Here is a 27,929-nt window from a genome sequence, read left to right as displayed (position 1 = left end):
TATGGAACACTGTCTCCCTCTGGTGGCAGAGAGCATTAATGAAATGAACGCAGACAACAAAGCCAATGTTTTATTTACACAAAACTTTTTCACACAACATGACCCCAAAAAATTGGGAGCTCCATGTTTTACACAATCCTTTGACCTTTACTTTTCTTTCACCTCGAGCCTCAACAAGAGAATGCGACATTCGCGCACGCATGCGCAGAGCTGTATTTTGAAACGATTAAACCGGAAGTTACGTTTATTCCTGATGCTAATGCTAATGCTAGCTGACCCGTTCACGAGAGTGAAAACAACACACAGGTAAGGGAGTTTATGTCCGTAAGACAGGAGTGTTGTTTGACGACAGGAAATGTGTATGTACTTAGTGGATTGTGAAGTATGTCGCTATCACCCAGACGAAGTGCATGCTGTGTTTGTTGTTTTAAAACTTGAATTTAACGAAGAAAAGTTCCTCTACCGTTAGCCATAACGTAGCTTAGCATCTTACACGAGATTAGCACCGCAGCTGTGATGTTTTTATTTTATTTTTTATTTTATTGATGTGTCACAGAATACGTTTAAACAGTTCGATACGGCACATATAGCATGCAATGTCATAAGAGCAGATGTTTGTTTTTGTCTGTCAAATACTGTGCACGGAGCTCCAGAACCTGTTCGCGCCGAGCTTTTGAAGAGAACACGAAATGCAGAGGAGACACGGCTCATGACAATCTTTACGAGCCTCCAACATACATTATCCTTATTGGAAACGTGACCCTTCACATTAGAGCTGGACATGCGTCAACTGTGGATTTAAAGTCATGTAGTTCTATCACTTTTGGAAATATCCCTTGGTGAACTTTTACGAAGTTGGTATAAGTTGTCGACTGTATGTTCCATAATAGTTTCGATTTCAACACTGGCCTGACGCATCAAGCATTTAAAGTCAGAATGTGTTATGTCAAATATCAGATAAATAAAATATCTCATTTTAAAAAGAGAAACGGGTGTCACTTTTGGTCACTGTATTTCCGCCCTGTGGCATTCATAAAGAATGATAGTCATATTTTGATCGACCACACAATGTTGGACACAAATAGTTCCCATCATCACCCAACCAATTACACATGTTGATATGTTGAAGTGATATTATTGAGTTGTTGGAACACTCAAGCGCGTGGCGTGAGACTTTACGCACGTGGTCCGCATCTGTCCCCTGCTTGTCTAGTCACTCATTCTATAGCATCAAGTGGCACACCGGCTTATTCTAGTGATTTATAAAAGCCAAAAAGAAGTTTGTGTTTGTAATCCAATACTCAGCTTAAACAATGTGATCGATGTATCGTGATTTTGGGCGGAATTTTCTATTAAACACATGTGCCTTGTCTGTTTGCTTGTGTTTTGCATTTGTAGCGTTTGACCTTTTCTGATGGAGACCTCTGCAGTTTGTAAGTTGGACGTGGAGGCGAGGAGAATAGTTGGAGGAAGTAATTCTCCTCCGGAACTCGACAGCCCTTGCCAGGTGAATACATTTTGCTCTCTCGCACACCAGCAGTTGTTTCCATTTTATACCGAAGCCCATCCTGATCTCTGTGTCACACAAATTCTCCAATGGGACAATAGAGATGCACCTGATTCACAATTCACAAGTTAACTGATTTGTTTGTGGTGTTTTCAGGAGGTGGATGCAGACTTTGGGTCATGCTGCGCTGAGGAGGAGAGAGGGGAGACTCCGGGGCGAGAGGACAGCCCCACGGAGCTGGGCGAGACTGAGCTGGACCCTGGAGGTGAGGACCTAGCAGGGCTGGAGGATATGAGGCTTCTACTCTTACTGTACTGGATTGAGTGGCATGTGGCCAAATGAGGAGTGTAAATGGCTTTCCAAACTGTCCATGCTCGATAACCGATCTAGGCAACCCACATTTGGGCCATTCGTTCAAATGTGTCTGTCCGGCTTTGTGTTGTGTGTTTGTATTTTGTATGTGGCGTTAGTACATGTTAAAAGGCCTTGCAAATAGCATACATTTTTATCTCGAGTAAATCAGCTGGTGTCTATCTGAACTTGCCTCTCATTCATTGATTCTGTTTTTAGGAAAGGAGGTGGTCTTGTTGATGCAGGCTCTGAACTCGCTGGACACTCCGGAAGAGAAACTGGCCGCTTTGTGCAAGAAATATGCTGATCTGGTGAGAACAAGCACTTATTCTTTTTAAAGCTATCAAGAGCGTTGTTCTAAAATTTCATCCAAGTCCATTTTAAGGCCAGTGGTTTTATGTAATATGTTTCCCTTCAGTACCAGAAGTTCTGTACTTTTGTTGACTCACGGACAATGGGGTGAAAAAGTATTTGGTCAGTTCCCCATAGACTTCCAGTTGGATTTCGGCCAAATACTTTTTACCCCACCGTGCCTACAGGAGCTCTATGTAGACGAGTGCTTGTGCTTCTCCGTAGCTGGAGGAGAGCCGGTGCATGCAGAAGCGTCTTAAGGCCCTGCAGAAGAAGCAGGCTCAGATTGTAAAGGAGAAGATCCACCTCCAGGCCGAGCACAGCAAGGCCATCCTCGCCCGCAGCAAACTGGAGAGTCTGTGCCGCGAGCAGCAGCGGCACAACAAGACGCTCAAGGTACGACATAACAGTTTATTTTCTCTCCAGAACTGTCACTTATCTCACTTTATGACTTCAAACTGCAGAGGTTTATACAGACTGCTTGCTTTATCTGAGCTAGATTTGTTGTAAAAATAGACCTGGGTTGAGGATCTAACCTTGTGACAATGTGGGTTACCTTGCTGTGACTTTGAATGTCATGCTGTGCTCCAATTTTGTCTCATTGGATGTTATGTAGGGAGAGTAAAATGTTTAACAGTTGCAAAACATAAGACTGCATATATCCAGATTGTCACACTTACTATTCTATACATTTTTAACTCTTTTCATTTTAATGGTAATCTGATTCAAAACTTTCAAAAGCCTGAAATGAAACTGGTAAAATCAACAAGAATTTTCAAATATTTTCCAAAGATCTTGATTGCGTGTTTTAAAAATGTTTCTAATTCCACACGGTTGGGACCAGGAGGAGAATGCGCAGCGGTCGCGGGAGTACGACGAGCAGAGGAAGGAGGCCATGCTGTACTTCCAGACGACCCTCAGTGACATCGAGGCTCAGATGGAGCAGCACAGCTCCAGAAACACAGAGCTGCGGCAGGAAAACATGGAGCTGGTGGAGAAACTCAAGAAACTCATCGAGCAGTACGAGCTCAGGGAGGAGGTATGTGGGGAGGGACGTATAATGAGCACGTTACAACAGTGGAAGACAATTTCCGAGACCAAATGAATCCAAGATGCTAAATGGTAGAAAATGGTACAAGTGGAAACATTCAGGAGGCATATCCTTCAGCCAAGGCACTGATGGTTTTACAAAGGCTAAATTCTCAAATATGGGTCTAATTCAAAGATAAATGCTTTTCATGGTCTCCCCATTCTCTCACAAAAGTAATGAATGAATAAAAAAAAACTCAATAAAAAGAACCATTTCACACAGTAGGTATTTACAGTTACAGAGGTCATGTCTAATTGCCACCACGTCTTGCTCCTGCAGCACATGGACAAAGTGTTTAAGCACAAGGAGCTCCAGCAGCAGCTGATGGACGCCAAGCTCCAGAGGATCACAGAGATGATGAAGGAGGTGGAGGAGAAGCAGCAGATGGAGCGGGACGCGGTCAGTACAACACACGGGAGAAAGAACGTTAAAGCCACACAGGAACTAGACATAAAGGAGGCAGAAAAACAGTGTTCCACGGAGAAGAATGAGCGCAGTCCAGAAGGCAGCTTCAGACAGTTTGGGTAGTGTTGGCTGGTTTGTAACATAATATAAAAAGAGGAATATCTTTCCCAGATCTGGGCACTGCCTTTGAACCCCTCTGGTCTCTGTGTGACCTTTTGGGCCAAGCTGCAGTGCAACAGTAAAGACTTGTTCATAACTGGAGCATTCTGGATGTTCCACCAGACTGCTCTTTTAAATGCAAGTCACAGCCGAACCTGAATTCAGGAGTTTAAGAACTTACAATCATTAATTGTGGTGTGGTTTTAACTAGCGGGATTATGAGCCTTGCCGTCTTCTGACTGTGTTACAGCTGCTGAAAGACGCGACGGACTCGAGACGAAAATGTGAACAAATGCGAGAGCAGGAGACGCAGCTCAAGCAACAGGTGGGAAATGCTTTACTCCGTCTTCCATATCTCAGGCCTTTTTACAGGCCTTTTGTAAGAGTTTAGATTTCCTTGTTCAGCAAACTTGAACGTGAGTGAGAGGACTGACTGTTTCCCGTTTCAGCTCTCTCTGTACATGGACAAGTTCGAGGAGTTTCAGACGACTCTGGCCAAGAGCAATGAGGTCTTCACCACGTTCAGACAAGAGATGGAGAAGGTTCGTCAAATGATTTTTATGTTAGATTTTAACATATGAAGTACTTTTTACTTAATGGGTGAATGTTCATGTTCGATTGCAGATGACCAAGAAGATCAAGAAGTTGGAGAAGGAGACAACTCAGTGGAGGACCAAATGGGAGAGCAACAACCAGGCGCTGCTGCAGATGGCTGAGGAGGTGACTTCTGCTTTGCTAGATAGTTTTGATCTGAAGTTATGTCATTTTGTGATTTGGACTTTGCGCTTGGATTTGCTTTCGGTGGGAGGAGAAAAGTTGGCAGGAGAGACATAGCGTTTAAAACATTGTGAAAGGTTTTTAAGTAAATATTGCAACACTACAGTCAGGAATGTGGCAGAAAAACAGTGTTCCATGGAGAAAAATGAGCGCAGTCCAAAAGGCAGCTTCAGAGAGTTTGGGTGTAGTGTTGGCTGGATTGTAACATAATGTAAAAGAGTCAAAGAGGAATATCTTTCCCAGATCTGGGCACTGCCTTTGAACCCCTCTGGTCTCTGTGTGACCTTTTGGGCCAAGCTGCAGTGCAACAGTAAAGACTTGTTCATAACTGGAGCATTCTGGATGTTCCACCAGACTGCTCTTTTAAATGCAAGTCACAGCCGAACCTCAATCCAGGAGTTTCAGAACTTACAATCATTAATTGTGGCGTGATTTAATGAAAATAACGGAATTATGATCTTTGCCATCACCAATGTGAATGATCGGGCTCAACAAATTAGATTTCTTCTCTAGTATAGGGGAGATTTAGGTTTAGGCTTTTAGATTTGGGCTTAGTCGTCATTCTTAAATCTAAAAGCGCTGTGTAGTGAACGGCACAAGACTCGGTGCTCCGGCGCTTGTATTGCTCTTCCTGAAGCAGATTGCTTCGAAACACTGCGTCGGAGCCTGTTTCAGTAACAGCTGGTCACGCGACTGTCTCAAAAACGGCTTCATTCTGTGAGTTGCGTACTGGTGTGTCAAAGCAGGTCATCGGGTCAGAGCGTTTCACTACTCTACCTGAGTGATGTGGTGCTAAACCACGGGTGTTTTCTGGTCAAAATTGCAATGTAAATCATTAGTGATGAATAAAAACATTTCTGCGTTCATGTGGCGAAAGTGGCTGTGGGCCAGCCAAAATAAATGCTTTTCCTATTCTTTACAAAGTCCTGCTTTTGAAGAGAGACAAAAGCAGGCGTTTACGGCTGACCAGGCGAGGGAAACGTAAGGCGTGGCATCAGCAGCAAATAAGTACCACTGACTGAATGAAATATAAAGATCGCGCATTGATGTCCTGCCTTGGAGCAGCAGAGCCGCAGGTGACTGAGGCCCCGCCCACTGGAGCTCTGTGAAGCACAGACCCGGGTTACAAAGAAAATGACTCTTATTTATCATCCTATGATTGATTTGAACATTCAAACATCAATATCAGGCTGCAAATAACAAAACCACCACACGTCACGATTGAAACTTCTCTTGCACATGATTGTGTTGGTGCTTCAGTTTTGTTTAGGCGAAGTCGCGATTCTAAAATTTGTCCACAAGAGGTCAGTGTTCAGACAGAATGAAGCAGCTCAGAGACTTCATAGCTGCTACACTTTGTTGCTAAGAACGCCCCTCATTAACGTTGTGTATATATTCTCTGATTCCAGAAAACGTTACGTGACGGTCACTTTAAGGCGCTGCAGGGTAAACTGGAGCTGTTGGAGCGTCTGTGTCGAGCTCTGCAGAAGGAACGAAATGACCTGAACAACCGCCTCAGTGTTCTCCAGGAGCAGAGCCCAGAGCAGCCGCCCGCAGCCCAGCCGGAAGAGCCCTCCGCTCAGGAAGAGCCGCAGGACGAGGAGGGGACCGGCCTGGAGATCCACGAAGCGCCCAGACCCCCGGAAACAGAGCACGTTACGATGACAGAAGATCAGAGCGAAGAGGCGTCGACCACAGCGAGCGCTACGTCGACACCAGAGGAGACGACGGACCCGACGCAGGACTGAAACCTTCATAGTCAAACATCCCCACAGGAGCGGGATCTATTTTTTCTACTTGAAATAAATATGAATGCAGCACTATTTCTGCTTCCATTTTGTTAAAGTAAAAAAGGTCAGACGTATTGGATAAAATGAAAATGTGCTCTTTTAGTTGGCTGGAATTGTAATACACAGATTATTCTTTGCTAATTTAGGGGCGCATTTAAGAAACAAAAATGGGGAAAAAAACTTGTTTATATATTGTAACATTTGACACTTAAGAAAAACGTGTCTAGATTGCGATCAGTTTGAGTAAAATATTTGGAAGTTTAATTTTTGAAGGTCATTTATCATACTTTTTTTTTTTCAAAGAGCAAAAATAGGAGTTGCATTCATATTTGCATAATTTCTATAGTCTGTAGTTTCTATTTCTACACAGATCTTTATGAAAGATTTCAGACGGTCAAGTTGGTGTTTTGCTCTTTTCAACTTATTGGCTTCACGGTGAGCACTTAACTATTCTTTCCCTTTTCTTCCTTTTTCATAGAATCGCAAACTCCTCCCTTAAGTTGAGAAATGTGCCTTTCCCTCCTAACATTTCTCAGTATAAGTTCTTGTCAGTGGCTACTTCATCAAACCAAGGCTAAATAAAGACAAACCCAAAGAAAAAAAAAAAGCAGTTTAAAGACAAAACTATTGACCTAAATGTTGGCAAAAGTACTAAAATATTATGAAACTTAAAATCAGGACTGCGAATACTGTAATGTTGATTGTAAACGGGAATCATGTTTGTTTTATCGCTTGCTGCTGCTCATCCAGTTTCAAACATGATGCCACTTTGACGATTTCACCCTTTTTGTTTCGGTAAAGCATTGAAAGATCATGATCGAGCAAATACTAATATGACATTTCTTTGTTTTACGCCCGAATGTGAAAATTAACTTGATCTGTTCAACAAACGGTTTATTTTTTTTTCTCATTATAGGAAACGCTACAGTCGATTAAAGATCTGTGTTAAACTGAATGTATAGGATCATTTATTCTGGTGCTTTGTTGCTCATAATTGTTTGTCCGATCAACACATTCCTCGGATTGTCTTTCCGATTTAAAGGGGCAGTTCAGTTTTCTATGTATATTTTTATTATTTAATTTACAACAATAAAGTATTTCAAATAAATAAGCTACTGGAATCTATATATAGTAGACCTTTGCGAAATGTTGCAGCGTGACCAAAAGGCGGGGCTAAGAAGATGCTCCAGAACACGGGATTATCAGCGATACGCAAACATTTCTCATTAAGTACTACTTCATGAGATATTTGACCTTTGAAGAACCGCAAAGGCCCAGGTGAATGTACAGTATAAGTGTCTAAACCAGGACAAAGAAACTTGACTTCAGTGAGTCACTTAAAGGGTGACCAGACGTCCCAGTTTTGAGCAATCTGTCCCATGTCTCCAAGAGTTTATCTCCAAAACCACCAATCTGTCCCTGTTTCACACAAACTTTGTCCCAGTTTTTCACCAGAGCCATGCCTAATCAATATATATTAAAACAAATGTTCTCCAGTTCCAGGCTTTACCCAAATCTAGAAGCTTCTTGACTTGATTGCTTACAGTGAAAGCTAAGACACTTGAAGTGAACTTTTACAAGCCAGTGTTGACAACTTTCTCAAAACGCTTGAGTCGGATTGTCGCCTTAAACCTCCCAAAATGCCGGTTCTAAATGCTGTTTCTTTGTGTGGAGGTCTCTTTGTTGTGATTGGAGAACCATAAAACCTCCTTTACAAAATTGGAAAGCCTCAGAGCTGAGAGTGTGGTTCTTCTCTGGGACCCCACCATTGCCGATGACTCTGTACTGTCTGAGAGGGGCTTGAATGGTCTCCCAGGCCTGTCTGTCTGCGTAGGTTTCCAGTAAAAACATGTACATTAGACCGGGATGAATGAACGTGTGTTTGAGAATGCGAATGTGGGACAACGGATGGAAATTAGCCCAAGACCAAATAAACTAATTAAATAAAAAATAAATGAAAAAAATGATGTAATGGAAAAAGAGGTCCCAGGTCTTATGGTCGGCCTATTACTTTGGAGATTCAGTTTACCTTTCTCAATATGCATGAGCTGTTAGTAAATTGAGACATTGACTTTCAGACATTTTCGCTTTATCTTTCCAATTTAGGGGTTTATTGTTTTGGAGTTCTGTTTTCTGACAATGTAAAGCCATATCAGTATGAAGTTATGGATTGGTTTGGATTTTGGAGAGCTCTCCCATGACCTCCTAGGATAAATATAGACCTACCAACCTGTTCTGAAGAATAAAGTATATAAACAAAAACTACATTTATTTCAACTGCCGTAGCTTGTTGACAGGATCATTTCATTTTAGCAACTCAGACTGAAACAGGTGTGCTCCAGAAAACAAACCTTGTGAATGATCCTTCTGTAATATGGCTAAAAGGATTACTTGTGTTCTGGTAAGTGATCCCCCACACTTCAACACAAAAGGTAAGGTATGGGATTACCAAAGTGCAGTATAATGTACCATCAGTCTTTCCCTCTCATTCCATCCACCTCAGCATCATGAGGCTCTGAACAGCCACATTCTTCAAATCACAAAAGACACACAACCTGAATTTACTGAAAAGTTAAAATTTTATTGCAGTTTTGACTTAATGCCGTTGAGGAACTTAATTTTACATCACGTAACATCAGAAAAAAAGTTGAATTATTTTCCCGAGTGTTTGCCCAAACTCAAACTGAAAAAATACTGACAAAATGTGTACCTGAAAACGGCGGGAATGTTTTCTTTAAGCACACACCCCCACACTCACGAAACGTCCAATTTTTTGTATCAGCTTCGCACTTTACGGCCGAAAGTATAGATGTCTCAGGGCCGGTGATGCACACGGGCATGAGTTGGAAAATGTTTAGCTTCAATTTAGAGTTTTGTGCACCAAGAATCGCAAATTGGTCATCTTTTCTAAATGACTAATACGAGATTTTCCGCGTATTTTGTGAAGTGTCTTTGAACCTCCCCCGAATCAGCTGTCAAACTCACAATCGTAGCACTTACGAATAAATGGCAAGATGATTGCTTAGTCGTGTAATTCGTCTCAAACCACTAATCTTTTTCAGTGTTTAAAAAAAATGCACAGAAAAATACAGCAGGAAATGTGTGTGGTGAACAGCAACTTAGATGTTTAAATAGTTTATTTATTGTAGCATTTTTATAGCAATTGCCAATAAGAAAATACCATTTAATTTAGCCTTGAACAATTTCTTAAAAACACTTTCCTACACACCAGCAAACTGCTTCCCCCCCCCGCCCGCCCTCTTGTACTTCATACCGGGATTAAAAACGTCCACTTTTCATCCGCTGTGAATTGGAGACCAGCGCTTCGAAGTCTCTGGGATTTGATTTGTTTTTTTGGGGGGCTGAGTCCATGCTGCTAACGTCAACAGAGTAGCTTGTCTTTTTCTTTGCAGTTCAGCTGAAGCCGCGGAGGAGATCGAGTCGTGTTGTAGATGCAGAGGGTAAATATTTGCTCCGAGGAAAGAGGGGGGTTTTACGAGCCCTGCGCCTCCAGCTCTGAGGCGGGCGTGTCCGGCTCCTCGTCGTTGTAGATGTTCTCGGCCTGGAAGGGAACGCAGATGGATGAGGTGAGGATCAGAAGATGTTTGTTTACGTTTTTTTCCTTTTTGTTTTGCAAGACATGGCTCAACAACAATGACCTGGAGACAGTGCTCTTTTAATACTATTTCAATTTCCAGATGCAATGTTTTAAAGAAGAATAAGTGGATATTTGGATACCGTGTCAGTAAGTTGATCAAAACTGAAGCCTCGCTCTATAGTGCCATCTGCTGCTGATTTCAATGTATTATAATAAATAAAGTGAGTTTACTTTCCTGTAGAAATATAGTACGTGCTATGTGTACTATGTGTTTGGAGGTTATGAGAACATCCTTTCAAAGTTTAGGCACAGTGGTGCAGCGGTTAGTGCCCGTGCTCCAGAGCTAGAAGGTCCCGGGATCAATCCCTGGGCAAGGCCTTAATTTGTGGACTCTGGATGTTCTCCCTGTGTCTGCGTAGGTTTCCTCCGGGTACCCCGTTTCCCCTACCACTAAAACATGTGCAATAGCTTCTGACCATTGGCCTGGTTCCACATCATGAATCGCAAGTTCCGTCCACTTCAGTGTTAATTTCGTCGACTAAAATATTTAGTCTTAATTTTAGTCAAAGTGATATTTTTGACGACTAAAATTGGACTAAAACTAAACTACAAGTTACTCATGAGACTAAAACTATGACTAAAATGTCCAGATATTTCAGTCGACTAAAATAAGACTAAATAAAAATGAAAGGGAGAGACTAAAGTCATCCAAACAATCTGAAAAAGCCTCATGTCATTTAAATTCACTGTCAAATGAACAGGTCTGAGCTTTGTTCATGTGAAGCAGCTCCATGAAGTCGAGGACCACGATTTAATATGATTATAATGAATATTATTAATATAAGTCAACGAAATTAGTCTTAATTTTAGTCAACTACATTTACATGCAATTTTAGTCGACTAAAACTAGACATTTTTTTTTTTGGACTAAATCTTGACTAAAATTAAATTACATTTTAGACAAAAGACTAAGACTAAAACTAAAATAAAATATGTTGTCAAAATTAACACTGGTCCACTTTAGCTTGAAATGCGCTTCGAAGCCTGTGTCATTTTACCCATTGCAGACACACTTATCAGCTCAAGTAAGAGTTTAATCAGGACCAGAACACGCTTGGTGAGGGTGTGTAGACCTTAAACCACAGAAAAGCCTCAAGAAGTGTACGCCACCCTGAGATTCGAGTGCGGGACAGACAGCCTGAGCTCTGCTGAACCCGTGTGCGGTACTGACCATTTGCCAGACTTGCATGATGTTGTCCTCTGACACCGAGCAGATGATCCACGGCTCGTTCGGGTTCCAGGAGAAATCGGAGATCTTCGCCGTGTGTCCCCCGTGAATGAACTGAAAAACAAGAGACACCATGAGATTCCGCACAAGGATGCACGCGACTTTACGTACAGTGTATTTGTGACGTACCAGGAGCTCGGGGGGCCCGTCCTCCGCATCTTCCGCCGACTGCTCCTCTCCAATTTTACTACAAAAAAGTATTTTTATTGTCGTATCCTAGACATTTTACTTTTACATATTTAGTAGGCGTTTCAACAGTTTTTAATCTTTTTTTTTACCTGAGATCCCAGACATTGAGTCGTCGGTCGGTGCCACTAGAGGCCAGGATGGTCTCATTATGAGGAGACCACTGGACCTAATGAAACAAAAATCTGTACTTTAGATATGTACATTTCACTTATATTTAAGTTTAACCTCTTAACTCTCATCTGAACGGATCCCATTTTCCCCAGTTTGGCTTTACCCTAATCACAAAGCTTCTTGGGGAAAAAAAGCACCAAAACAGCCACAAAAAATTAGAAGAAAACAAGGATGTAAACTCAACAAAAATGTGACAAAAAGTGACAAAAATTAAACATAAATGTGACAAGAATTCAACGAAAATGTGACAAAAATTCAACTAAAAAGTGACAAAATTTTAACAAAAATGTGACAAAAATTCAACAAAGATATGACAAAAAGTCAACCAACAAGTGACAATTTTTTTGTGTGACAAAAACAACAATAAAATGACAAAAACTCAAAAATAAATAAAAAACAAAAACATAAAAAAGGTGACACAACACAGCAACAACGCGAGGAAAAAGATCAGTTTTGTGGGTCTTAGCTTTCAAATGAGGTGTTACACAAGCCAAAGAGGACAGCATGCATTCGGTTCAGGCGGGTGGTAAGAGGTTAATAAGACAATAACATTCTACAAATAAGGAGAAACATTTTGTCATTCTTCCTCTCCAAACATTTTTAGGAATCTATGGCAAATCTATTATTCCCAAACCTCGTTACTCGTTACCTGGAAGATTTCGTCTTTGTGCGATTCAAACGAGTGAAGCTTCAGTTTGAGGTTCCTCAGATCCCACAATGCAACGGTCTATGAGCAGGAAGGGAAAGGTAAATGAACAAGCGTCAATGGCATCATCGACGTTTGTCTCCAGAGGCCACACGGCCCAAAGTGAAGAACTGTAACTGTAAGGAAGTGTGTGGCTGTACCTTGTCCGCGGAGCCGGTGGCCAGGATGAACTCGCTGTAAGGGTTGAAGCTCAGGCAGTTGACCTCCGCCGTGTGAGCGTCCACAGCGTGACTCGCTTTGGACGTGTTGTTGGACCGAGTGTCCCAACTGCAGGGGGGAGAGGGTTAGAATAAAGTTTGTAAAATATACAACAGTCTCGATTGTAAAATGAAAACTTCCCAGTCCATTTATGTGTTTAAGAACAATTTCAACTTCTTTCTGTTTTATTGTTTATTATTGAGTAATATCCTGTTGTGTAATGTCTTGAAATTGTTGGGACAGCTAAAATAAACTGGACTGCTAATGATTTTGTTTTGATTAATACTTTCTGCCCCTTAAAGCTTTTTATTCATTATACACAAGATACCTCTATTATCCAGTTGTTTGCAGACTATCCTGTCTTTCCTCACACATTTCCTGTCTATTTTCCACACCCTGAGAGTTCTTGAGAGCTGAAGTAAATTTCTCCATTGTGAGATCAATAAAGGCTCATCTTATCTTGATGAGACAGACATTAGTTATTACTTCTTTCTGTTCCTTTTCACTCATGATACATGTGAAACAAATGAAATAAAATGTGAAACTGAAATATGAAATGAAACTGGGAGCGTACATTTCAAATTGTTAATCTTCTAAAATTTGTAAAAGGCATTTCTTTCACTCCAGTTCTTCCCAGAGGTTTAAGTACAACTTTCTGGGAGCTGTTGTAATGTAAACATCTAGCTGCTATTTCATAATCGATAAAAGTCCTTTCTAATCAGACGCACACCGCACAAAGGCCTTTTACCACAAACTTCTATATTTACAACACACTGATGACAATTTTATCCCACTTCTAGAAAAAACAGGTATTAGATCTTTAGCCAGATTTATTGTGGACAAATGTCAGTATAAGGCACTATGCTATTTTTCTTTTCTTAGCGTCCCAGTTTTTCCTGTAATTTATATGATTTATATGAACTCTGACGCCGTTTTGTCCCTGCTGTTTGTGTGAATCATCTGTGAAGGCCTCGGACAGAATATCTCTGGCATTTATCCAGTTTGGAGAAGCCGTTAAACGCCGGAACACTCACATCATTAGTTTCTGGTCGTCGGCCACGGACCCGAACAGCGACTCGTGCAGCAGGTGCCAGGACACGTCCTCCACGACCGCGGTGTGCCCCGTGAAAATGGTCTTGGCGTCCACCACCTTCCCCTCTTTGGGACCCGCGCCGATGTCCCACAGGCAGATGGTCTGTAGAGGACAGTGGGGGGAAAAAGGATGAGTCATGACGGCCTCATCCCCTCTGATAATGAAGAACATGCACTCACGTGATCGTCTGAGGCGCTGAGGAGGTTCCCGCTGAGGTTGGAGTTCCAGGAGAGTCCGTAGCCCTCCTTCTGATGCCCCTTCAGCCGCAGGTCGGGACTGCACTCTCCACTCGGGTCTGAGAGACACAGGACCAACATTTCGTCAGTCTACGCCACATTTTTACTAACACCTCAAGATTTTCACGAGATTCTAAGTATACCAAGGGACGATATTCAAATGAGTGAATGGAGCGGGTTAATGTCCTCCGTTCATCCCAGAGCAGGGGCGGCTGTACCTGGTTTGGACGGGTGCTTGGTGTAGTCGAACACCAGCACGTCTGAGGTGGGCGTCTTGGTGGCGATGATGCAGGGGTTCTGAGGCATGTACCGCGCCCTGTTCACCTCACCCTCGTGATTGATCTTGATCTCGATTTCTATTTTCCCGCTGACCGAACCGAACCCTCCAAATTCTGAGGAGGAGACACAAAAACGCGATCGGTTTACAGCTGTGAATGAAGTGTCAGCGGCTCAATCAGGAGAGCATTCTGACAGATGAAATGTGAGGAAACATGAGTAATGTTGTCGAGGAGGCGCTAGGATAAAGGAATGTGGCTGCTCGTCCAGATGAGCTTTGGTGTTTGTTTGTTTTTTGCTTGGATATTACCTTGTTTTGTGCAGACATTTTTTAAACGAACCACCACAAAACAATCCAAATAACGTGAAATCTGTAGATGTTGAGGCGTCCACATACCTGCTGGAAGAGAAAACACAAAATGATTAGGATTCAGGTAAGATTAAGCGAGATTATTCCTGCATAGCTTTGAGCCGTTTCACACGTGTTTGTGTAGTTAAGAAAAATGGAACCAAAAGGCTTTACACATTATTGTAATGAGATGTTTGTGAGTCAAGTTCGGTGCATTTACAGGGTTTATACAAGCTGAAGCATGTCCAATTTAATCCTTTTTAATGCCCAAACACTATACTTTAATGCTACAAACGGAGAAAGAAATGGGCACAGATTTAAAGCAGTACTAAGTAACGTGTTTGCCTTCATAAATCCTTTTCGTAGTCCCTGTGGGGGTGATACAAGTGTTTATGGGATGATTGGAGGGTCTTTCATCTCCCCCTGGTGTCTCTGGCCAGAAAACCATGTTTGCAACTTGACTGCCACCGGTCCGGAGCCACCAATACACACTAATGGAATCACGAACTTGCTACTACACCTGCAGTTGCGCTTATGGCCTCTAGGGGGAAGAGTTACTTAGTACTGCTTTAATTTCTTAAGATTTGAAAACATTTCATTAATAGAGAGGAAAGAGAATTAGATGAAACAGGCAAAGGCACTATACTGACTGACGCTGTATCAGTCACACTAACTAATGGGATTTAAAAGGTGACCTGCCACATGGGCTTGAACAAAAACCTGAGCCGGTTCTCATCTGACATCGCAGCCGGTTTAAAAAGCAACTAATGACTGATCGATTCAATGTTGCTTCAAAGAATGAGCAACAGAACCAGGTAAACTCCTGCGCCTCACCTCCTTTCTCGCTGTCGTAGTGCGAGGCGTCAAACTGCGCGTCGTCGTTCGGGATCTGCACGCTGGCGATGACCAAGTGGTTCTGCTCGTCCGAGGTGTGGGTCCCCAAGGCCAGCCTGTGCACCGTGTAGTCCTTCCCCTCCGGTCTGAACGGAGCAGCAGCGGGGGCGGCGGATTGAACGCAAAACAAAAGAAAAGCACGTTTCATTGAGAATATCGTCCGAGTATTGTCACGCTGTTAAAACACGGCACCTGTTGATGTCTGGAAGCCACTGCACCGTGAGACTGGGCCACTCCAGGGCGTGGGTCATCACCAGGTCGTACAGAAACGGGGTGTTCTTCTTCCAGATCTTGTACTCCTCGTTTATGACGCGCTCCTCCACCGCATCATCGTACACTAAGGGGGGAAAGAGCAGTGAAAAACAGGTATAATTGTTCACCCACATTGTCTTGGGAACTGCATGGCTTTTCATATTACAACAAGGACCAAATATTATGAAAGAAACAACAATTGATTGTGAATCCCTGGCCTAATCCCTTTATCAAAGTTCTGCAATAAATTTATATATATATTCTTTACATCAGCACATGCATAGTCTCTCTATAGTGCAGTGAAATGTAAACAAAGCTTTGTGTTTCATCCGTATCTTCACCATGCATGTGTATCAATGTTATTTCAATGGGACATAGATGATGATCTTGCTACATTTACCGCTACTTCTTATTGCCTGTCGTAATGGCTTTAAAGAGAGCCATACAGAGGATCACAACGGCCCTTTGTACGTGAGCATCTATAGCATAAAACAGTGATCGTAATCCGTAATCCCAGCTCCACGGACAGAGGCTAATGTGTTGTTAGCCTCTGAAGTGTTACCGCTTAGCCCTGTCACACGAGGAAAAACCAGGCCATAGTTTTTAGCGCTTTAAAACTTTCCCTACCGTCTTTGTCGGCCATGTTCCCGTACGGGCAGCTGGGGCACGGTGTCCGAAAGCCGTATAACTCGTCCCTGGTGATGAATATAGCAGTTTTCTTGCTCCTTCGTCTCGGTTTGAATCGTAGCCTTTCTTCCTTTTCAGCGCGGAATCGGTGGGCACAGAGGGCGCATGCGCAGATGGAGGCGCGCGGAAGGCGTCCGGAGCGGCGCGCTGAATATGCACGAGCGGGTAATGAGGGCGGGAATATTCATGAGCCGATAATGAGGACGGGGAACACACGGGTGACGGGTTTACGAGCGAGTAGCATGGCGTGTAGAGGGGGGAATAGGGACAATATCTCGTCAAATGCCATGAAGCAATAATACGAATCAAATAATAACTTATATTATAATAGCTAATGCCTTTGCTAATCATAGTTTTACAGTGAAGTGGGTATTTTATGAAGAAAAGTTGAGTTGACTCCCTCATTTCTCATTATCTAGTATATAGGGATGAAGTGTTCCTGTGCAAAAACAACAACACGTCGCCATTGTGGAGGGTATTGACATAGTGGTATCAGTGGTGTGTGTTGATAGGCTAATATCACTACATCACTCCCGTCCTCTCCTCCCTGCACTGGCTCCCGGTCCGTTTTCGGATTGATTTCAAAATTTTAATGTTTGTTTTTAAAGCCCTTCATGGTCTCGCTCCGTTATATCTGACTGAGTTGGTGACCGTACATCGCCCCAGCAGAGCTCTCCGGTCTGCCGATCAAATGGTTCTGGACGTGCCCAGGTCCCGGTACAAACAGTGGGGCGATCGTTCTTTCAGGGTTGTAGCGCCAAAACTGTGGAACAGCCTGCCCCTCAGTCTGCGTGTTCTCACTGAGCTGTCCCTCTTTAAGTCTAGATTGAAGACACATCTTTTCAAACTAGCTTTTAAGACTTAGATCGCACTTGTTTTATTGATTGATTTTTTAATATTGTTTTATCTGTCTGTGAAGCACTTTGGTCTTCCTTGTGTTGTTGTAAGGTGCTATACAAATAAACTTTGATTGATTGATTGATAATATCAACACCCTCCCCAATGGAGACATGTTGTTTTTTGACCGATTATGTGAAGCATAATAAAAACTGTCCAACCTGGCAAAAGTACAAAGTAAAATCTTAAAGGAACAGGCCACCGTCTTTGTGCGTGCCCTCGGAATAGCGTGGTAGCTTCTAATCTCACCCCCGCTTGGAGCTCTAGGAATACATTGGGAGAGGCCAAATGCTTTGGTCGTTTTGCGTGACTGGGGGCATGCACAAAGATCAGGCAGGTACGTATCAACTCGTCTAAGCTCAAGTAAGAACATATCTCAGTATGTTAAAACGGTGGCCTGTTCCTTTAAATATAGTTGTTAATTATGTACTGGTGAAAAAATGTGTCATTTGCGCAATAACTGACTGTCATTGACTGACAACATTAGGTTTGAGTTGCACAGTGCTCAGGAACTTTTACTCAAAAGGCTGAGTAATCCAAGTCCAAGTTGTTAGTGATGATCACCATCTTTATCTTAAATGTTATGATACTATATTACATTCCCATGTAACTTACATTTTTTATTTAAAGCCACGTTGCATAACATTTCACCCTATGAATAAAATTAATAAATGTATTACAGATATTTTCATATTAAATAGAGCTGACTTGTGTGAGGACATCTCCATGGATATTGACAAAAGGCAATGAAATATGAAATTTAAGTAAGGCAAGTCCTCAGCCAAATCCATTCTTTGATAACCCGCTGAAAAAAATAGTGTTTTCTAGCATGTTTTGTGTTGGTCGCAAGTTAACAGTATAGTCCAAATATTACAGTGTGCCTTTTAATAACCACTTCTGAATGAATCCCACTAAAGACTCTAATATGCATCTTTGGAAGAAAGCTATACAGATAGAGGGAGAACATGCAAACTCTACACAGAAAGGCCTCACCTGGTCCAGAAATCAAGCAAAGGACATTGTAGCTGCGTCATTGTGATGTCACCAAACACACTAGAAACAAAACAAATAAAAGGAACAGAGAAAAAAGGCTTACTTATTCCTGCTGCTTGCATTTACCATACACCAGAAGACTAATGGCAAAATTATCAATTGTATTGGCCACTTCGTCTTGTAGTGGAACATTACCCTAAATTATGAATCATAAACATACATTCATTCAACATACAAATTGCAGATCTATTATAAAACCATGGGCCTCTGCAAACAATGAATGTTAGTACGAAGAATCGTGATGTCCACAGAAATGCATTCCAGTGAGTTTATTAGTAAAAGTCTCGTACATAAACATCAGAATCCGTTTACATTGAATACAAACTTTAAAAATGCAAAACATGTTTCGAATCGGCCACAAGCAGAATTCAACTGAACAAACATGATTTATTAGATACACTTCATTAAAAATACATTTATATCTCATGAATTTCAGTGTGCCTCAAAGTAAAGGCAACTGGCACAAAACCAAAGAGCCATGTCACATCATCTTTTCTTCATAATGAATCAAGGAAATGCAATACCACGTTTTAATTTGTACCTCGGTTATAATATTTAATACCAAAGACCTTCAACAGCTCGTGCTTGTTTCTGTTCATGGAGAAATGGGGGCATAACATGAGTAACCAAGTTGTATTTTTGTGCAATTTAAAAATGAAGGATGCCACTAAAAGAATGTGCAGAGCCAGACATTGAAGAGTAGACGTCACTATCGACCTGCTGAACATGTAGCTGCCATAAGTTATTATTAAAACGTGGCTATACAGGTGATGGAGAGGCTTTTCTTTTGTGGTCAGTGAAGAAGAGAGAGAAGCAACGCCGAGATATTATTGTTCTGTTTTTGAGCGTTCACTCTTTGCATTAGGGCAGGGGTTCCCAAACTTTTCAGGCCGTGACCCCCAAAATCACTCAACCAACATCTCGGGACCCTCTTCTGCAAAATGTAGTTAGCATTTATACTGATTTATGTATTTTGATATTTGGTTTAATTTCACTAAAATATGCTTCATTCAATGGAAAATACACCAAATTCAATGTCAGAATCAAAATCATCTTCAGTGTCCTGCAACTCACCCAGGGGGTCCCTACCCGCACTTTGGGAACCACTGCATTTGGGGACAATGAACAGAATGTGCTTCTTATACAGAACCACTGTTATTCGTATATATCTTTTTACTGCAAGGTCAAAATGTTCACATGAGAAATAGAGCAGGTTCATGGACTGCAGTGACCTCTACTGTCCAATGTCGGCACAGCGGAAGAACATGCCACTAAAAGTCTGAAATAGACAATCACCTCTCACAGATACACAGAGGATGAGTATCACGTGTCCATAAAATGAGCTGTTTACAGCAGTCCAAAGTACTCTATTCTCTACAGTAAACCTACGTTTATGCAGTATTAATACTGGGTTACAGCCCGATTGAGCACAACACAACATTATCTACCATTTGTCTGGTTACATAAAAGAGTATTTGTAATTTTCCATAAGACCTTCCCATAGATATCATTATAAAAACAATCCAAGCTACAACTAGTGATCAGTACATTGCAATAACCAACATATATCATAGACAGTAGAGTATATAGGGAATGACTGTGAGTTATCAAAGCGGTTTACACTGACACTGTGATGACTGTGGTAATAGTTATAATGCACAGACCAGTTAAACACTGATGATATCTACACTGTGTGGAGGGGGACACCTGGGATATGAACGGAAATACAAATATCCTGAATTATGTTAAATGATCAACTTCACAAAGCCTAATGAAAAAACAAACTGGGTCATTGTCAGCAGGACTTCAGGGGGGAAATAACCACTCAAGAAACAAAAGTGCATGTTATCAACCTGGGACAGGCCTGTGCTTAGATCTCTGATTCACATTTCATTCAACTAAAAAAAAAAAAAACTTTGTCAAAGGTCACCCACAGGATAAAATCTGATAAATTAGTTTTGCTACTTTCATAATAGTTGACACAGCGGTCAGTTGTGTTGTGAAATTTAGAACAGTTGTTTTTGCTCACATAAAAAGGCTTTTGGTAATACATTCATTGTAAAGCTTTAAACAGAAATCGCAGTTTATTTAAAAAGGCAGTAGACCTGCACAGAAGCTTGTGTGACTCCAGTGTCAGAAACAGATACACGACTAAACCTATTAGAATTTTTCCCTCACAAAAACAAAGTGCTGGCCTAACATGCCTCAATATGAAATCTCTATTGTCCACTGAAGACATTCTCCTCTTTTCTCATTGCAGCTAAATGGTTTCAGGGGGATTTGGCACGAATGGGATTAACTGTAAGCACTGGGCGATGTGAGAAAATACATGACATTTACCCTCGCCTCTCCTTTACGGCATCAGTGCAAATTTGTTAAGTTTGTAAGAGAAGCTTTCCAAGGTGTAACTTTCAGAAACATAAGCTGCTTTTACGGAAATGTACTTTCAGTGAAACTAGAGATAAAAAAAGAAATACGTGATGTTGAATGTCTTTACCCTTCGCTTCACCGTGACGTGCGGCACATGTGGAGGGACGTGACGAGCTTTTACCTGATACTGGACACTTGTCAGGAAAGAAAGAAAGAGAAAAAGTTGGACAGATGAAGGTGACGCAGGTGCCGTTGAGCTACACAAAGTTTCAGTCTCCAGATCCTTTCCCTAATGTTCCTCTAGGAGCAGCTTGTTCTGAGGGAGGGAGAGAAACAATATATTAAGAAAAGACAAGTCATCAAGTTTATAATGCAAATGTATAAATGTAGATTTCTGAGGATACAAAAGAACAGTGCTCTTCTAATCCCTGTTAATTAACCCCTGTATAAAGACTTCTTGAGTCATGTACTGTGTTGAAGTGTGTGGCCTGTGCGGAGTGTACCATAAGCAATCAATCAATCAAATCAAATCAAATCACTAAATCGATAAATCACCGACCTTACTGTCTTTGCTCTCCAGGTCGTTGTCCTGCTCTCCGTCTGAGCCGCTCTTCTGCTCGTCCTCTTTACCATCTTTTTCCAGATCCTCCTCCTCAGAGCGACGCGACTGCTTCAACGACTTCTGTAAATCACATGTGACCGTTAGGAGAAATCCACAAATTACCTTAAGTGTGAGTTGGTCTGACTCTCTGTGCAGTAGGAGGTAATGAATGCATGTACAGTATAGTATTCACTTTTTTTTAAAGAACTTTTTGGCCCATAGGCTTAACATATCCAGCAAATTGTTGAAGCCAGGACTCAAACCCACAATGCTTGATACAGTATTCCACCACATCTGCAGTCTTATCTGATGTAGTATTCGCTTTTATAACAAATATTACGTTGGCCTACGTACTTCCTTCACTCCACCCTCAAACCATCCAGTTTTGACCCATGCAGCTTCAAACTGAGGAAGCTTTGTGGATGTGAGTCGTAAAGTCTCACACTCAAAATGGCCAACATCTCCCTCTGGCACAAGTTCCTGGGACACTTCAACTCGCTGCACTGGAATGGTACAGCTCCAGCCACATGTCCCTGAATGCACCACATGTGCAGTGTGCAATGGAGCCAGTTGCCAGGCAACAGTGGTTGCTAGGAGAGGAGTGAGATGTGACTTTTTCGACCTGCCGCGGTGCTTCCACTAAAGGAGGTACAGTACTCTGCAGAGAATCATGAGCGCACACAGAACAAGGGTCCTTACTAAACTAATGGAGCCATACCAATGGGAGAACACACACACACACACGCACACACGCACACACATGCACGCACACACACACACACACACACACACACACACACACACACACACACACACACACACACACACACACACACACACACACACACACACACACACACACACACACACACACACGCACAGGAGCAAGTGACAGAGAGATGGAGTTCACAGAGAGGCTCTTATGTTACTAGAACATTCTATCAGATATATCATAGCTCCTGGCTCTGCACCTGCTAAATGAATGCATACGTACATCTGTCGGGTTAGCTTTGAGGCGGTATTTATTGCACATGATTAATAAATAGTTTTGACTTTGTGGAGGTGGTCTGACTGCACTCGATCATCATTTTCACAGCCCCAGGGCACGACTCAGCCGTATGATGCACTGTCCCCTGGAGACCAATATACTCCAGGCTTTAAAACTGTATGAATAATATTCCTCTAGGGGTAAAGGAGGTCTGCCGTGTGGCTTATTCTCTTACACCTTCTACCATTAAAACCATACAGTGAACAAATGTCACTCAACGAATAGTGAAGTATACAAGCTTTTAATTCTTGACAGATGTTATTTTATATTCATATGTTATTCTATCTATTAATACTCTTATTATAGAGTTTTTTATTTATATCTACATTGACTCTTGCAGTCTTTCATCAGTCCTGACTGGTAATTTTGCATATTGTTTTTTCTTCATAAACTAGTTGAACTTTGTTTGATGTAAATATGTCTGCAAAAATTTGAACTAAATACATCAGTCAATCTATTAACTTTGCTGGGAGTGGGGCATCGCCAGCTCGAGATGTCGCTGGCATAAGCAAAAAGTTGAAACACATTAGTTTGGCTGCGCTGGTTTGTTTGTTTTTTGAGTTATAAGACACTTCAGTTGCTTTTGTGACATGGCTCTACTACCTTGCGCGGTGCGGTGGGTGTGATACAATGTCATCTGATATAAACGTATGCGAACCTTAGACGAGCCGGTCTTTTTCCGCTTGGATCCGCTCTTGTCGGACTTGATCTTCTCTGAATCCTCCTCCTCCTCCACCGAGTCGCCGTCCTCTCCCTCACTGCTGCCGTCTGCGGCGTGTCCTCCGTCCTCTGGCTCTGATGAACTCTGCATCACCTGTGGGGCCAGGAGTTACAGTAAAAAAATCCCAGCTCCATAAAGTTTGTGAACCCTCGGTGTCTAGGAGTCAGAGAAGTACATGCTAAACATAGACTTCACCCTGTCAGACATAATGCGCTCTGTGTATTGACTCTGCCCCTCTCCCGTGCAGCTCGGACTCATTAGACCGACCTGATATCCCGAGAACTTGACTCCGGGGTTGTTCTCGATCTCCCAGAGGCCCTCGTTGAAGCCTTTCCTCTTGTTGGACTTGCCAAATTTGTCTTTGTAGTCTTTGTACGGGAGCAGATCCTTCGGGCCCAGAAAGGCACTGTGGAAAAATGGACAACCAAGGAATGGTCAAATCTGAAAGGGACTGTTAGAAGTAGTGTAACTAACATGCCTTTTATGCAAGAATTCTGATATGGTTCATTCAGCTATTTCCAATTTGTCTAATGTGTATATTTGGACTGCAAGATACGGAGGGAAAAAGTGTCATATATTTATTGGTATTGGTGATTACAATTAATTAATTTCATCCAATTTAATAGGAAATATGAATTCGGCTGCACAATTCTGCTAAATTATGTGACTTTTCATCAACGGCGGCGAATGATTGTGTTTTGATTGGCGACTCATGTTTTACAATGAATCTTCAGATCACTGAGTCCATGTCCTTGAGCATGAACCTTTGAAAGAAGGCCTGAACCAATCATGCCGTTCAGAACAGAGTGTAGAGGTTAAACTACAGTTTTAGCATGTTTTATACAACACAAAGACTCTTAGATTAGCACTGCCTATTAGGGCTCTCAGGTTTATTGATATCAAATCGCAATCGAGGTTTTGACGACTATATAACAATAGCAATAACCTAACCTCAAGAGGTGAGGTTTTTGTTTTTCCTCTGTCTCTGACTGATGTCACTAGTCACCAGTGTCTCTGTGCATAACTTCGTATCATAACAACACTGCCCAAGAAGTGACTTCCTGTTTCGATCTAGCATGAGAAAATAAAAGCACACGGCTCGTCTCATTGATTAGTTCAGCAGGCACTTGCAACACAACAAGAATATAATTAAATACACACATTTGAAGTGTTTTGCCTGTTAATAGTTAGGCAGAAAGAAAGTTGAACTGATGAACTGATGAACTGCTGAACTAATGAATAAGATGGTGCTTTTACTTTGGCGTGCTGGATCGAAACAGGAAGTCACTTCTTGGGCGGCGTTGTTTTGATTTGAAGTTATGCACAGAGTCAATTGTGGAGCCTCTGATCTGAGTTTCCAAAAAGTAGATTCAAAAGTGTTTAGACGCTTTGTGATTTCATCCCGGACTTCTTTAAGTCACGTGGCTGTCCCCCAGAGGTACTCTGAATGTTGGGGAAACTCCTCGAGGAGAGCTGTCCACATAAAACCAAATATTTCTTAAAGTAGAATACTGTATGTTGTTCTAATGTGGGCAAGAATATGTTTTTTTTAAAAGTAATATAACTTCCTTCATTCATCATTTTTGCAGATTATGCATTTAAATGTATCAAATCTAAAAATCAAATCGCAACATTTGTCTGAAAAGAATCGCAATTGCAAAATCGTGCAGCCCTAAAGCCGACGCCACAATGCTATTCTGATTTGATTGCGAGAAACTGCGCAGCCCTGACTGCAATGTGCCATGAAAAAGTTTATTTCAGCTCTACGTTCAAACTTTTCCACACCCACTCCTCCTAGTTTCCGTCATGCCATTCCATCGTGACAGGAGGCAGCCACGCTAAAGTGTGAACTCTCAGCAGAAGCAGATAGGATGCTCACGTCTCATGGGTCCCGAAGAAGAATATGGGATATTTGTTGGCTGGAGGCTTGACTGCTCCCTCGGGAAGTTCATCAATCTGAGAAGGAACAAAGGTCAATACCAAAGACAGCTATGGCCATTTACATTAAGGCGAGACACTGCAGGTGAATTGGATTTTTTCTTTTTTTTTACAGATATCAATTTGAAACTTTTGCTCTAGATCACTGACATAAATGTGAGAGAAAAATACAATGCAAGTTTTCTGTCATTTTATCTTTTCATATAAGAACAAGGTGTTTTATGCCTAAAAATGCCCCAAATTTCCCATCTTTTCGGCGACGAAATCTCAATAGGGATTAGATATTAAAAAATCCCTCTGAAAAAATCTTCCAAATATTGTTCAGTCCAAGGCTGGAAAATGTGAAGTCTTTAGGTCCGACTGACGTGGACATAGTGTCGCCACAATGACAGAAAAATGTGTTTTGAGAAAAAGGCCCTTGAAATTGCATTGTCCCATATAAGTCTATGGGGGAACATTGAATCAGCGCGATATTTAAACATGTTATTGTGAAGATCAGGCATATTTTCTGTTTCCGGGTGAAAGCTTGTATGTTCAGAGACCAATTTGGCCCAAAACCTGAAAACTGAAAAAAAAATTAGTTTTGCCTGTAGTGTCTCCCCTTAAGTGTGTGCTTAATTCAGTGAAGAATGTTAGGAAAGCTTGGGGTAATTAACATAAAAGATGTGCAAAACCATATACAGTCCTATGGGATAAACCCACATTCGGCTGGGACATTTGTAGTAGTGTCCTTCATTCATTTTAACAGCAGGGGGTAAGGGTTTCCTAAAGAGATCCAAATTAGCCTTGAAACACTGCTTTTAGATTAAACTAGCCAAGTTGCCATCTCTATATCATGAAGCAATGAATAAATAATGAACGTGGGAGCTGTAGGTTATTTAAGGTCAGCTGTGCATAAGGTAAAATCAGAAATAGTATCTGCAATTTAGCTTGTAAAGATAAAATACACCCGCGCTGAAAAGTGAATGGGACGGTAACCTTGGTAACAGCTAAAAAGCCCCGATTCGGCAAATGCTAATTTAGGTCATTTTAGCAAAGCTTCCTCAATACAAATACTTCCACACGCCGATTCTAACATCCCTTCGTGACTACACCATCCAATTCCGCGGAGTGTAAAACTGTAGCATCCGATGGAGAAGAGCAGCGGTCTTGGGAGAAGCCTCCCCGCCAGTGCGCGCCTCTAGCTCGGCTAACATCCCCGACTCACCCTCGCCGGCCAGTGTGGGTATCCTTTCATCTTCGCGAAGACCAAATCTCCAGCCTTGTACTCCCGCGGCCGTGGTCGAGCCATATTTCTACTCTGCTGCCTGGGTAATGTAACAAAAACAAAAAAAAACCGAGCTTTCAGGTTGGTGATCTCTTTAATATGATCCCCTTTTACGCTCCTCTCCTGTGCGCCAAAGTGAAGCCAGCGACCACGATGGAATTAGTGACCACCAATGTTTTCATATCAAGAAGACTGCAGTTTACACGGAAATAAATAATAAAAAGGAAAAAGGCGGAAAACGAAGCCTATATGTGTGGGCTATCCTTTTACGCACGAAATCAGGTGTAAATGGGACTGTGAATGGCTCCAGTGAGTGTAGCAGTCGGCAGCAATCACATGAGTGGTCCACCTGAAGAGATGATGCTACAGAAACAGAAACTATCAAACATCCGCTCAACTGTGGCGCAATAAACGAGAGGCTACTGCCATTTTGATTTCAGACACTTTTTAAAGAGATAGCGTAGTCCTCGCTTGGCATTGTTTTGTGTCCCAAACTCGAATGCAGACAGTTCTCTCTGAGTTTGCTATGAGTTTCCACTGCAATAAATGTCAAAGATGGACTATCAGGGAAAATATCACTATCAATATCACTTTTTAACTTTGTTCTAACAACAGTAGAGTGAGTCTATTACTTTTATTTTTATTGTTCCAAGCTGGCTTACACATGGATTCATTTATTTTAGCACAACATATTAAGCATTTATATAAATATGTGTGTTATATCAACATTTATAAACCAGTAACACATCAGACATTAAAGACATTTAAGACATCAGACATTTTTTTGCCCTCAGTCACGCAAAACGACCAAAGATGTTGTTAGCTTTTAGCCTTTATTCCTACAGCTCCAAACGGGGGTGAAGTTGGAAGCTGCCACGCTCTTCCACGGGGCACGCACAAAGACCACACAGGTACGCATCAACTCGTCTAAGCTCAGGTAAGAATATATCACAGTATGGAAAAACGGTGGCCTGTTCCGTTAAAGCTGGGGTGCCTGGTTTTACCGGTTCAAAATGTTGTTTCGGCCCAAACTCATTTCAAGCTTTCACTATCCCTTCTGCACATCTGAATACATTTATTCTACAACAACAAAAAAAGCTTTTTTTATTGATATATTTTTAGGCCATTCAATCAATCTCATTCACGCTTGCTTGCACCCTTCAAGGTACCCCAGAAACGTATAATTTAATATTGATTGATTCCCTTTCAATTCGAATGTTCTAATTGGACGTGCTGCATTATATCATGTAACAAATTAATATAGGTTTGGAGTTTTTTCCCCCGTTTTTTTTCATTCCAATTTAGTCATATTAGTCTTCTAGATAACACTGAGATAAATTCGATAACAGTTTTCTGCTTGGCACTGAGATTATCCGTCACTAGGGGCACTCCAAAAAGTGCAAGAACAGGGTCAGGGTGTAAAAAAGTTAAAGTTACAGTCATGTTTTAGGGGAGGTGAGCCGCTCACAGCAAAGGCACATATTTTAGGTATTAATGACGTATTTTTCAATGAGGAAAATGTCTGCCATAAAATAAATGCTTGTATTTCAGTTTTGTTGATTGGGTGAAATTTGGTGTGGTTTTAAGCTTAGTTTTTCTTTGTTTTACAGGAGAGCCTGGTGTGCACCATCTAACAGTCTTGCTCGTCAAACTAGGATTTGTATATG

The 27,929-nt window shown here is 41.7% G+C and overlaps 3 protein-coding genes across 6 annotated transcripts; 1 reads left to right on the top strand and 2 right to left on the bottom strand.

Moving 5' to 3' along the window:
- Positions 1–232: 232 nt before the first annotated feature.
- Positions 233–6,945, top strand: txlng (taxilin gamma). Its single transcript, XM_079555759.1, has 11 exons — positions 233–306; positions 1,399–1,507; positions 1,664–1,772; positions 2,078–2,169; positions 2,435–2,605; positions 3,054–3,248; positions 3,579–3,698; positions 4,114–4,188; positions 4,313–4,405; positions 4,488–4,583; positions 6,050–6,945. Exons 2-11 carry the CDS (start codon positions 1,415–1,417, stop codon positions 6,386–6,388), a joined length of 1,383 nt encoding a protein of 460 aa, XP_079411885.1. The 5' UTR covers positions 233–306; positions 1,399–1,414; the 3' UTR covers positions 6,389–6,945.
- A 2,441-nt stretch (positions 6,946–9,386) lies between these two features.
- rbbp7 (RB binding protein 7, chromatin remodeling factor) lies at positions 9,387–16,478 on the bottom strand. 3 transcript variants are annotated; one of them, XM_079555627.1, is made up of 12 exons: positions 16,308–16,478; positions 15,621–15,765; positions 15,369–15,514; positions 14,128–14,304; positions 13,853–13,968; positions 13,615–13,775; positions 12,523–12,649; positions 12,326–12,403; positions 11,595–11,671; positions 11,446–11,503; positions 11,260–11,370; positions 9,387–9,992 (listed from the first exon to the last, which is right to left on the bottom strand). In XM_079555627.1, exons 1-12 carry the CDS (start codon positions 16,321–16,323, stop codon positions 9,924–9,926), a joined length of 1,281 nt encoding a protein of 426 aa, XP_079411753.1. In that variant the 5' UTR covers positions 16,324–16,478; the 3' UTR covers positions 9,387–9,923. The 3 variants fall into 3 exon arrangements, with proteins under 3 accessions (XP_079411753.1, XP_079411754.1, XP_079411752.1); XM_079555628.1 differs by having other exon boundaries at positions 14,128–14,301; XM_079555626.1 differs by having other exon boundaries at positions 11,260–11,503; positions 14,128–14,301.
- Positions 16,479–20,242: 3,764 nt separating this feature from the next.
- On the bottom strand, positions 20,243–26,645 carry hdgfl3 (HDGF like 3). Of its 2 annotated transcripts, none has more exons than XM_079555735.1 (6): positions 26,203–26,645; positions 24,937–25,013; positions 23,325–23,463; positions 22,995–23,150; positions 21,247–21,366; positions 20,243–21,003 (listed from the first exon to the last, which is right to left on the bottom strand). In XM_079555735.1, exons 1-6 carry the CDS (start codon positions 26,284–26,286, stop codon positions 20,977–20,979), a joined length of 603 nt encoding a protein of 200 aa, XP_079411861.1. In that variant the 5' UTR covers positions 26,287–26,645; the 3' UTR covers positions 20,243–20,976. The 2 variants fall into 2 exon arrangements, with proteins under 2 accessions (XP_079411861.1, XP_079411860.1); XM_079555734.1 differs by having other exon boundaries at positions 21,247–21,369; positions 26,203–26,632.
- Between the last annotated feature and the right edge of the window lie 1,284 nt (positions 26,646–27,929).

This window comes from Gobius niger, assembly GCF_951799975.1.
Source record: "Gobius niger genome assembly, chromosome: 4".
Classification (NCBI taxonomy): Eukaryota; Metazoa; Chordata; class Actinopteri; order Gobiiformes; family Gobiidae; genus Gobius; species Gobius niger.
This window is presented reverse-complemented; position numbering and strand designations above follow the sequence as displayed.

What these genes read in the sequence shown, in the direction of transcription:
- rbbp7 (XM_079555626.1), bottom strand. An exon ending in GACGACCAGAAACTAATGAT is followed by an intron (nt 12,650 to 13,614) that starts GTGAGTGTTCCG and finishes TCCCCCCTGCAG; the next exon opens with TTGGGACACTCGGTCCAACA. An exon ending in CCACCGGCTCCGCGGACAAG is followed by an intron (nt 12,404 to 12,522) that starts GTACAGCCACAC and finishes TCCTGCTCATAG; the next exon opens with ACCGTTGCATTGTGGGATCT.
- hdgfl3 (XM_079555734.1), bottom strand. Translation starts at nt 26,286, where the DNA reads ATGGCTCGACCACGGCCGCGGGAGTACAAGGCTGGAGATTTGGTCTTC. An exon ending in TCAAGTTCTCGGGATATCAG is followed by an intron (nt 23,151 to 23,324) that starts GTCGGTCTAATG and finishes CTGGCCCCACAG; the next exon opens with GTGATGCAGAGTTCATCAGA. An exon ending in AAAAGACCGGCTCGTCTAAG is followed by an intron (nt 21,370 to 22,994) that starts GTTCGCATACGT and finishes TGTGATTTACAG; the next exon opens with AAGTCGTTGAAGCAGTCGCG.
- txlng (XM_079555759.1), top strand. Translation starts at nt 1,415, where the DNA reads ATGGAGACCTCTGCAGTTTGTAAGTTGGACGTGGAGGCGAGGAGAATA. An exon ending in AGTACGAGCTCAGGGAGGAG is followed by an intron (nt 3,249 to 3,578) that starts GTATGTGGGGAG and finishes TTGCTCCTGCAG; the next exon opens with CACATGGACAAAGTGTTTAA. An exon ending in AGCAGATGGAGCGGGACGCG is followed by an intron (nt 3,699 to 4,113) that starts GTCAGTACAACA and finishes ACTGTGTTACAG; the next exon opens with CTGCTGAAAGACGCGACGGA.